Source organism: Phyllobates terribilis, unplaced genomic scaffold, assembly GCF_046119375.1.
Source record: "Phyllobates terribilis strain yellow unplaced genomic scaffold, ASM4611937v1 Scaffold_1__5_contigs__length_1240528914, whole genome shotgun sequence".
In the NCBI taxonomy this organism is placed as follows: Eukaryota; Metazoa; Chordata; class Amphibia; order Anura; family Dendrobatidae; genus Phyllobates; species Phyllobates terribilis.
The window spans coordinates 1,123,984,966-1,123,996,545 of NW_027362761.1; the positions used below are offsets into that span (position 1 = coordinate 1,123,984,966).

Sequence of the window (11,580 nt, forward strand, 5' to 3'; positions counted from 1 at the left end):
TCTACTACTAAAGGATTTTCCGTGGGATTCAGTGAGCAGAACTTTTTTAGCTTGCTGTTCTGACGCACTGCAAACAGGTCGACCTCTGTAGACCCCCACATGGCCACTAGCTGGCGGAAGACTGAGTGATTTAGAGTCCATTCTCCCTACAATAATGGCCTGCGACTTAGAAAGTCCGCCTTCGTGTTGTCCTCTCCTCTGATATGAAGGGCCTTTAAAGAGAGAACTTTTCTTTCCACTAGAGAAAATATCCTCCCCGCAACCAGCATTAGTGATTTTGAGCGAGTCCCCCCCTGGTGGTTCACATATGCCACCGTGATCTGGTTGTCGGACAGAATTTTTACGTGATGACCTCGTAGAAGGGGTAAGAAGCTGATTAGTGCCTTCTCTACCGCCCGTAGTTCCCACATGTTGGAAGACTCCAGACTCTCCTCCTCTGACCAAGTCCCTTGTATCGGGTGGTTGTCTAAGTGCGCCCCCCACCCCCTGGGGCTGGCGTCCGTAGTAATCACTCTGGTAAATTGGGGAACCCAGGGGACGCCAGTCCGGAACGTGTTTGTCTCTAACCACCAATACAGAGACTGAATTACATTTTGAGGGAGTGTTAATGTGCCCTTCAGATGCCCCCAGAGGATGATTTCGTTCTTTGGAACGCTCTTGAATGAAACTGGGCCCAGCATACTGCTGGGATGCAGGAGGTGAGGGACCCCAACAGAGACATGGCCCCCCTGAGAGTCATTACTGGGTCTGTAATGGCTGTCGAAGCTAGGTTTTTTATTTTCTCTCTTTTCTGCTCGGGCAGGCGGCATTCCTGTCGAACCGAATCCAGAGTAAGGCCTAAAAAAATCTGAGTTGTATGAGGGATCAACTTTGATTTTTCTAGGTTTAAACACCATCCTAAGTTCTTTAAGATGGTGCACACCTGATCCACCTGGGCCAGGCAGTGATCGTAAGTTTTGCCCACTATTAGGAAATCGTCCAGGTACGGAATGATCAATCTGTTTTCCTCCCTGAGATGAGCCGTAACCTCCGCTATAAGTTTTGTGAATATGCGGGGCACCACTGCTAGGCCAAAGGGAAGAGCTCTGTACTGGAAGTGCTTGACGACTCCCTGCATAGTTACGGCTACTCTGAGGTATTTTTGAAAGTCGTGATGGATTGGCACATGGTAACACGCATCCTTTAGGTCCAACACTGCCATGTAGCACCCGGGAAATAGAAGGCTTATCGTTGATTTTATTGTTTCCATCTTGAATGATGGAATTTCAGGAATGCGTTTAGGCCCTTCAAGTTGAGGATGACTCTGTATGAATTGTCCGGCTTCTTTATAAGGAATAAGGGGGAATAAAATCCTCTTTTTTCCTCTTGTGGTGACACCTCCAACAAGACGTTCTTTTGCAGAAGACCTGAAATCTCTTCCTCCAATGCCCGCCGTTCTGGTAGAGAGGATCTTAAGGCAGTCGGAATAAATTTCTCTGTTGGGTTCCTCAAAAACTCCAGTTTTAAACCTGATTTCACTAAATTGAGGATCCACCTGCTGGAAGAGATCCTTTCCCAGGCAGAAAGGAAGAGAGAGAGCCTCCCTCCCACCTGGGATAGAGTGTCATTTTGGCGGCTTGCGACTATCCTGGGAGGGCCCACCGAACAAAAACCCTTTCCCTTTCCTGGAATGATCCTCCCATCTAGATTGTTCCGTGGACGTCCTTCTGCGGCCAAATTTCTTCCTCCGAAAGGACTGCTTAAAAGTTGAGAAGGAAGATTTAGGGAATCCTTTTTTGGCACCTGCTTTCACCAGAATTGTGTCAAGAGAGGCACCAAATAGAAAATCTCCTTCACATGGAAGAGAACATAGCTTTCCCTTCGTTTGTATATCCCCCAGGCAACATTTTAGTCAGACTGCTCTACGGCCGGGCATTAGACAGGGCCACAGATCTTGCCGCTAATCTGGCGGAATCCGCAGAGGCCTCCAACAGGAAAGCCGCAGCTCCTTTCAATACAGGTAGAGAGGCCAGAATCGAGTCCTGTGACTCGTTGTTTTTAACCTGGTCTTCTAATCTGTCTAACCAAACCATAAGGGATCTTGCCGTACAGGTTGCTGCTATGGCTGGTTTCAATGCCCCCACTGATGACTCCCAAGTACCCTTAAGGAAGGTATCTACCTTCCGGTACGGTGGGTCCTTCAGCATCCCTGTGTCTTCAAAGGGGAGAGAAGATCTTTTAGAAGCTTTGGACACCGCAACATCCAGCTTCGGGGCTTTATTCCAGGAAGCGGTATCTTCCTCATTAAAGGGATATTTCCTTTTGAAAGCGGATGGAAGGGGACCCTTTTTTTCCGGCCTATCCCACTCCTTCTTGATAAAGTGCAGGGACTTATCATTAATCGGGAAAACTCGATGTTTTTTCCGATCCAAGGTGCCGAACATAATATCCTGTACCGATTTCTTTGCTTTCTGGTCAATTAACCCCATTGTGGACCTGAAGGCTTTCACTAAGCTATCCACAATTTCCAGGGGAAAACAATGACCTGTGCCTGCCTCGCTATCCGAAGAGGAAGAGTCAGTGGAGTCATCCAATATTCCTTCGTCAGATTCAGAGCCTGTGAGGGTGGGTGGAGTTTTTGCTCTATGGGCCTGGGATGCTTGGGAGAACGATTTTAACGATCTCTCTACCTCAGACCTAATAAGAGTTCTTAGATTTGAAGAAAAATCTGGGGTTCCCTCCGAAATTGTTTCCTCAATACATGGCTGGCATAATTTTTTGGGCCAGTCTTTAGTCAGACCCCGTTCACACAGGGCACAAACTCTGTACTTGGACTTCTCCGTACATTTTTTTGGGACATTCTGACCATATAAGGGAGGAAGGAGAGGGAGAGAGACAAAACAGAAAAAGTCTACATTAATGAGTCAACTTTCACGTAGCTCACTCATCATTCACCACCCAGTAGATAAAGACAGGGTACCGAAAGGGAGGCAGGACGGTATCCGATACTTCTCCTCGGGAGACCGCGGAATCATCGATCCTGCAGGAGCCATGCCGGCTGGACCTTGAATCCTTAGTGCTGCGCGTCCCAGAAAGCCCGCTGCTCCTGCTCTGCGTTGGACGCTGCTCCTGCGTGCGCCTCTGACGCCAAGGCTGCAGCTGCTCCATCTCCTCGGGCTGCTGCAGCTGCAGCATGGACTGCTGCTCTTGCTGCTGATGCGGTGGGGAGGGCTGCTGTGAGGCCATAACGCTGCACTGCGCCACTGTCTGGCCGGTGATCTACCCCAAGTACCCTCATTGTGCCAGGAAGATTACCGGCCGGCGTCCCCGCAGCTTCCGGTACCTCCCCCAAAAATTACATCCGGGGGTCATAGGTCCCGGCGCGTGTCATCGGGGCGCGCCTCCCGGATTCGTCACTTCCGGTCGCGCCCCATGACATCACATCCGGGACGCGGGGTTTGCCGGCTACCATACTGTGTAGGTACTGCAAACCCCCGCCTGCACGCGGGGAGACCACATGTCAGCGCCCCCCGCGGCGCTTCCAGGACCCACGGGACCGGCCGCAGTCGAGACTGTGCCCGGCCACAACCGACCGGCCCCGACCCAGGTAAGAAGAGTTTGTTGTCGCCGCCGACAAGAAGGAAGGTCCCCCATCAAGGACAGGAAACCACTGATGCGGAGAGAGGCGCCGCCCTTTTTATCTTGAAGGTTTCCTGTCCTTGAAGGGCGGATCCCCTCTCTCGTTGTGCCGTCATGGGTGACAGAAAAATTTTTGTGCAATTTCTCCTGAGTATGCCAATACCCCATATGTGGGGAAAATACAGTGTTTGGGTGCACGGCAATATTTCAGAAGGGAAGGAGCACTGTGTGACTTTTTGAACGTAAAATCGGCTGGAATCAAGAGCGAACACCATGTCGCGTTTGGAGAGCCCCTGATGTGCCTAAATAGTGGAAACCCCCCACAAGTGATCCCATTTTGGAAATTAGACCCCTCAATGATTTTATCAAGGGGTATAGTGAACATTTTGAACCCAAAGGTACGACACAGCATTTGATAACATTAGGTCATCATATTGAATAAGTTGTCATTAGTCTTGAGCGCAAGTGCTCGCTACTTGAACTTGCATCGGGTACTCGGGTATAAACAAAGTATCGTGGGTGCTCGAGTGACATGCTCGAGTCCCCGTCCGCATGTTTCACGGTTGTTAGACACCCAAAAAAAACATGCGGGGGATAGCTCGTGCATGCCAGGCAATCCATGCAACTTTTTATGGCAACGAAGCATACATAGTTACATAGTTAGTAAAGCCGAATAAAGACTTGCGTCCATCAAGTTCGACCTGTTAGTTCTGTAATTGCTAAAGTTGATCCAGAGGAGGGCAAAAACCCCAAATGATTTGGCCAATCTTCACCTGAGGAAAAATTCCCTCCCGACTCTGAAACCAGCAGTCAGAATAAATCCCTGTATCAACCTACTATTTTATTTTATTTTTAAGTATATGCTGAAATCTGCCTGGTATCTAGAAAAGCATCCAGTCCCCGCTTGAACTGGTTTAGTGAATCCGACATTACCGTCTCCTCACTCAGTGAATTCCATATTCTCACTGCTCTTACCGTAAAGAACCCCTTCCTATGCTGGTGCTGAAACCTTTTCTCTTCCAGTCTTAGTGAATGCCCTCTTGTTACCGTAATATTCCTCCTTTTGAACAAATCCCGGGCAAGGTCTCTATACTGTCCCCTAACATATTTGTACACATTTATTATGTCCCCCCTCAACCTTCTCTTTTCCAGGCTGAATAGTCCTAGTTTTGCCAACCTCTCTGGGTATTGCAGTCCCTCCATTCCCTTTATTAATTTTGTTGCCCTCCTTTGTACCTTTTCAAGCTCATTTATATCCTTTCTATATATTGGGGCCCATAACTGAGCACAGTATTCCAAGTGTGGTCTGACCAGTGCTTTGTACAGTGGAAGAACAATGTTCTCATCCTTTGCAGCTATACCTCTTCTGATACATCCCATTACCCTGTTTGCCCTTACAGCAGCCGCCTGACTTTGGGCACTCCAATTTAGTTTGCTATCAATCAAGATGCCCAAGTCCTTCTCCATCTCTGAATTCCCCATTCAGTGAGTACTGGTGACTTCCATTTTTCCTTCCCATATGTATGACCTTACATTTCTCCTCGTTAAACCTCATTTGCCATTTAATGCTCCACCTACCCAGCTTATCCAAATCCCTCTGTAGGTCTGCACTGTCCTCTTTTGTATTAATTGTTTTACATAACTTTGTGTCATCTGCAAATATTGATATTTTACTATTTATCCCGTTGACTATGTCGTTAATAAAGATATTAAATAACATTGGGCCTAGTACAGACCCCTGTGGTACCCCACTAGTGACGCTTACCCAATCTGAGTATATTCCATTTATAACCACCCTCTGCCTTCTATCCTTTAGCCAGTTAGCTACCCACTTGCAGACATTTTCCCCCAGCCCCATCATTCTCATTTTGTATACCAACCTATTATGTGGCACGCTATCGAATGCTTTTGAGAAGTCGAGATACACGACATCCACTGGTTCCCCCTGATCTACTCGAGAGCTAACCTCCTCGTAGAAGTCAATCAGGTTAGTTTGGCAGGAGCGATTCCTCATGAATCCATGTTGGTTCGGGGTTAATAGATTATTAGCATCAAGATGCTCCATGATTGCCTCATTAATAAAGCCTTCAAAAATTTTGCCCACAACGGACGTCAGACTCACCGGCCGATAGTTTCCGGCGTCACTTTTCGCTCCCTTTTTGAATATTGGCACTACATTCGCCTGTCGCCAATCAAGTGGTACAGACCCAGTCTCAACAGAGTCCTTAAATATAAGATATAACGGTCTGTCTATCACATTACTTAGTTCCCTTAGTACCCGTGGGTGTATGCCATCAGGTCCTGGTGATTTGTTTATTTTAATGTTACTGAGGCGTTTCTGTACCCCAGCTTGGGTTAGATTTGTCATACTTAGTGGAGGATTAAGCTTGTCACTTCTCATTTCTCCTGTTAGTTCTTTTTCCTTTGTGAAAGTTGCCGAAAAAAATTTATTTAATAGATTAGCTTTATCCTCATCTTTCTCTATGATTTTGCCTTCATCACTTTTTATCGGTCCAATATTATTCGATTTAATCCTTTTACTATTTATATACGTAAAGAACAGTTTGGGATTTGATCTACTTTCCCTAGCAATACGTCTCTCTGTTTCCTCCTTCGCTATTTTTATTTGTTTTTTGCAGGTTCTCGTTTTTTCCTTGTAACACATTAGTGCCTCCTTACTGTTTTCCTGTTTTAATCTCTTAAATGCCTCTTTTTTGCTATTTAACGCCCCTTTTACGTTCTTGTTCAACCATATTGGTTTCCTCTTATTTCTGGCCCTTTTATTCCCATATGGTATATACCTCTCGCACTGAGTATTCAGAATTATTTTGAAGGTTTCCCATTTACTATTCGTATTCCTTTGATTAAGAACTTTGTCCCAGTCTATAAGTTGAAGGTTTTCTTTCAGCTGATCAAACTTCGCCCTCCTAAAGTTTAATGTTTTAGTTGTTCCCTTATTGATAACCCTACTGAAGGGCATTTTGAAGTCGATAATATTATGATCGCTATTACCTAGGTGCCCCCCTATCTGTACCTCATATGGGGCGGAGACTCGAGCACTTCAGCACCTGCGATACTCAATGCAAACCGAGCACCCGATGCAAACTTAAGTAGCGAGGACTTGCGCTCAACACTAGTCGCCATATCGTCATCATTTTATTTTTCTTTACTTTTGAAAAAATCCCAACCCCAACACAACCCTAACCCCAACCCCAACCCTAGCACAACCCTAACCCTAGAGTTCATTTTTTACGCCGTTCCTCGTGCGGTATAAGTGATTAGAACGCTTTATTCTTCGGGTCGGTGTGATTACAGCAATACCAGAATCATATGGGGTTTTTATGATTGACAGCTGTCATAGATTGAAAGACGCTTTTTTTTTTGCAAAGACTAGTTTTTCCATTGCTATATTTTTTTAAGAGCTATAATTTTTCCATATTTCGACCGACAGTCATGTAAGGGCCTGTTTTTTGTGGGACAAGTTGACGTTTTTATTGGTACCATTTTTGGGCACGTGATATTTTCTGATCGCTTTCTATTCCGATTTTTGTGAGGCAGAATAAACAAAAACCAACAATTCAGGAATTGTTTTTTTGTTGTTTTTTTATGCCGATCCGCGTGTGGTAAAATTGATAAGGCAGCGAGTCAGTACGATTACAGCGATACTACACTTATATCGTTTTTTTATGTTTTGGCGCTTTTACACAATAAAAACTATTTTATAGAAAAAATAATTATTTTGTATCGCTTTAGTCTGAGAGCTATAATGTTTTTATTTTTCGGATGATGGAGCTGTATGGCGGCTTGTTTTTTGCAGGACAAGATGACGTTTTCAGAGATACCATTTTTATTTACATTCGTCTTTTTGATCGCGTGTTATTACATTTTTGTTTGGCGGTATGATAATAAAGCATCGTTTTTTGCTTCGTTCTTTTTTATTTTTTTTTACTGTGTTCACTAAAGGGGTTAATTAGTGTGACAGTTTTATAGGTCAGGTCGTTCCGGGTGCGGCGATACCAAATATGTGTATTTTTATTGGTTTATTTTTTTTTTTTCATAATAAATAAATATTATGGGTATATTTTTATTTTTTGGGGATTATTTATTTATTTTCACTTTCTGGCACTTTTTTTTACTTTTAAACTTTGTCCCACTATGGGACTTTTACTTTTTGCAGCCTAATCAGCTGTTTAGCATAGAGATCAGCAGCTTCCTATGCTATGCAGACTGTCAGCGCTGCACAGGGAGAAGTTACTTTGATCGTGCACTGCGCATAACCAAAGTAACTTCCAGCTGTCTAGTGACCCAGATGTTGTTTTGACGACATCGGGTCACCATGACAACATCCGGGAGCCGCTGCAGACAGCGTGGGACACCGGCAGAGGAGATAAGTATCGGCGCTTACCTCTTCAATGCTGCGATCGACTTAGATCGTAGCATTTCAGGGGTTAATGTGCCAGCAGCGGTGCGGGACCACTCCTGGCTCATAGCACCGGGTGTCAGCTGTGACAGTCAGCCGACATCCGGCAGCTATCGCCCCGCGCATAATAGTACGTAGCTGGTCCATAAGGCCCAGGGTCCAGATACGCACTATTACTGACTTGGTCGGAAAGGGGTTAAAAAAATCAATAACAAAAAAAAACAAAAAAACAGGTCCTGACCATGGAGCGAACAGGAGCAACGACGATGCAGTTAATTACTGAGAGAAGGGATTCATTATCCAGGAGCCTCAGAGATATTGCAACGCATGAAGCAGACTCAGGTCACTTATAACTCTGAGAAACTTCTCCCACAACTTCTTTAATGTAAAGGTTTGTAAAAACTTGAAGATAGTGAATTTACCTGCAGGGAATGCCTCCTTTCGAATATACTGATGCAAATGCGGAGGACGAGCGCTGCGTGTCAGCAAACTGCAAGCAAAAAGGCAAGTATTAATACTGACCAACAGCCGGGAGTGAAATACAGCGATGAGATACAGTAGGTAACAGCAAACACGTGGCTGATGACGTCAACCAAAGACGCGCCTGTGTCACACTACAAAGATGGCTGCTACAGAGGGCAGGAGCGAAGCTCAGGAAATCTGCACACTTGCTTCAGATTTTCTGCCTGGTTCCACCCTGACTGAAAATCTGATGTGTATTATAATAGCAACATTGTCGATCTGATTTTGCAAAATTTAATCCATGTGCTGCCGAGACAATGACGTTCTAGCTGAACTATCCTCAAAATTAGAGGACTCACTGACAAAGGGATAAAAAGTAATCATCATTATAAGAGTTCCAAAATAATCATATACAGACAATAGTGCACTAAATATTCACACCCTGACGGTTAATCGGAGGGCGACAGAAACGACAATCATATACCCCACGTCTATACATACAGTCATGGCTGAAAGTGTTGACACCCTTGAAATTGTTCCGGAAAATGAAATATTTCTCGCAGAAAATTATTGCAATTACACATGATTTGTTATACACATGTTCCATTTCCTTTGTGTGTATTGGAACGAAACAAAAAAAACTGAGAAGAAAAAGGCAAGTTGGACAGAATTTCACACAGAGTTCCAAAAATCGGCCGGACAAAAATTGTTGGCACCCGCAACTTAAAGGAGTTGTCCAGTACTTTTTTCAATTGCCCCAATGTATTTACCCTGTGATTATAAGTGTTTTTGTAATTACCTTTGATTGTCGTTCTCGCCTGTGAGCGGCGCCTATCCCTGGCCGCTCACAGGCATCACGTGACCCCCGGCTGCAGCCGGCTCTGACATCCGCTGATGTCACGTCACGTACCGGCTGCAGCTGTGGGCGAGGTTACCCCGCGCGTCACACCCAGCATCCACCGCGCGCTCTCCCTCTCCTCATTCATTGGGAAAGCACGCGGTGGATGCTGGGTGTGATGCGCGGGGTAACCTTACCCACAGCCCAGCAGCCACCACGTAACCGATGTCACGCCTCACTTGACGTGACATCAGCGGATGTCAGAGCCAATGCCACCGGTGGTCACGTGATGCCTGTGAGCAGCCAGCTATAGCGCCGCTCACAGGCAAGAAGGACAACCAAAGGTAATTATAAAAACACTTATGGGCACAGGGTAAATACATTGGGGCAATTGAAAAAAGTACTGGACAACTTTTTAAATATTTGGTTACACACCTTTTGGAATAAATAACTGCAATCATTCGCTTCCTATAACCATCAACAAGCTTCTTACACCCCTCAGCTGGAATTTTGGTCCACTCTTATTCTGCAAACTGCTCTAGGTCTCTCATATTTGAAGGCGCCTTCTCCCAACAGCAATTTTAAGATCTCTCTACAGGTGATCAATGGGATTTAGATCCAGATCCACTGCTGGCCCTTCAGAACGCTCCAGCGCTTTGTTTCCATCCATTTCTGGGGGCTTCTTGAACCCCTTCAAGCGGTTATACAGGAGCGATTGGAGCTCACTCTGTTGTTATTAGAGGCTGAGGCTGACCATATAACAGAGCCGGCACCCACCGTGTGGGGAGGGTCAGCTCCTGAGCCTACTCCATACTCCCTCACCTCATGTCTGATGTACAGGTACATCACACCCCAGGAAGGGGTTAAATAAATAAAAAAAAAAATCATCATCCGCATGTGCATATGTGTACACTATTACCCTGTGTCAGTAATGTAGAGGAGATCATACAGCCGCTCACCGGGTCTATCGTCTTGGGGTTCAGCTTGTCGCTTGGTTTCGCACGACTTGCTCCAGCTGGGGCTGCAGACGCGGAGGGCGCCGGGGCTGTCTTACTTCTCGTGCCTGCACTCCTGGACTGGGCTCTGGAGGACGTCGACATTTTTTGACCATAATTTTCTGCAAAGAAAAGAGGAGACGTTCACACACAGAAGACACCCTTACAGGACGTATCACTACATCCCGCTGCCTCTGCGCACACTCTGCCAGCGCTTATAGAGGACACCGGAGCCCCCGACGGCGCTTATACCCAGGGCTGTGGAGTCGGTAAGTTTGGACAGGAGAGCACGGGATGACGAGAATTTTACATCATTAAAGTGGTAAAAAGGCTCAGACGCATCCACAAGCGACTTTCCTGAAAGGTCCCAGAGGTGGCGCAATCCTAGTCGCCAAAAAGTGACAGAACTGCTGCAAGAGGCGCTGGACTGAGCTCGAAATGGCAGAATAACGGGTGGATGTGTCATGGCCGTCAGTGCACATTAGTTATACAAACTTTCAAGACAGAAGGAAGCCTCAATATTCAGCCACAGCTCACATTCTGGGGTCTGGGAAAGCTGGGACCGAACGCCATAATGTAATGGCGGCCATATTTGTTATCCCCCCGCCGTCCGGGCGGCATGTCGCACAGATCACAGCCATGCACACCAGGCAGCTCCATCCTCCCGGTACCGATCCGCCGTTATCTCCGGCACTTACCGAGCCTGTGTCAGAATCGGCTGCCGGGAAGCGACATCGCAAACCTCCTCAGTTACCATAGAAACCACAACCGCGCTACGGCAGCCGGAAAGGGACATAACTCGCTTGTCCATAGGAGGCGCTGTAGGTGACAGAGGAGCTGTGCTTTGTACCAGTGCAGCTCATGGATCGCTTTCCTGGTGCAGTTAATGTCATTATGATATGTTGCTACTTTTATTGTTTTCTAGTAGCGACCAAATGTTTATTAATTCCTGTTCTCACCTTATGCTAAAAAAAATGGTGGCAGCGAATGTGAGAATCCTAAAATGGCCCAACAGGCTGCACAGAGAGTCTGCCACAGTTCACACCACACATACAGCCCCCGCTACAGATCAGACCCCCCCATACAGCCCCCGCCGCAGATAATACCCCACACACAGCCCCCGCCACAGTTCACACTACACACACTGCCCCCGCCGCAGATCACACCTCACACGCAGGCCCCGCCGCAGATCACACCCCACACACAGCCCCCGCCGCAGATTACATCCCTCACACAGCCCCCGCCAC

The 11,580-nt window shown here is 46.5% G+C and overlaps 1 protein-coding gene across 2 annotated transcripts in view; it reads right to left on the reverse strand.

Moving 5' to 3' along the window:
- PACRGL (parkin coregulated like) overlaps positions 1-11,159 on the reverse strand; it is a 28,840-nt gene extending 17,681 nt beyond the window's left edge. For both annotated transcript variants that reach the window (XM_073646931.1, XM_073646923.1), the window contains exons 1-3: positions 11,032-11,159; positions 10,298-10,455; positions 8,461-8,528 (exon numbers count right to left, since the gene is read on the reverse strand). In XM_073646931.1, the coding sequence (XP_073503032.1) occupies positions 8,461-8,528; positions 10,298-10,438 (209 nt within the window). In that variant the 5' untranslated portion in view covers positions 10,439-10,455; positions 11,032-11,159. The remainder of the gene's footprint in view (positions 1-8,460; positions 8,529-10,297; positions 10,456-11,031) is intronic.
- Positions 11,160-11,580: the final 421 nt, after the last annotated feature.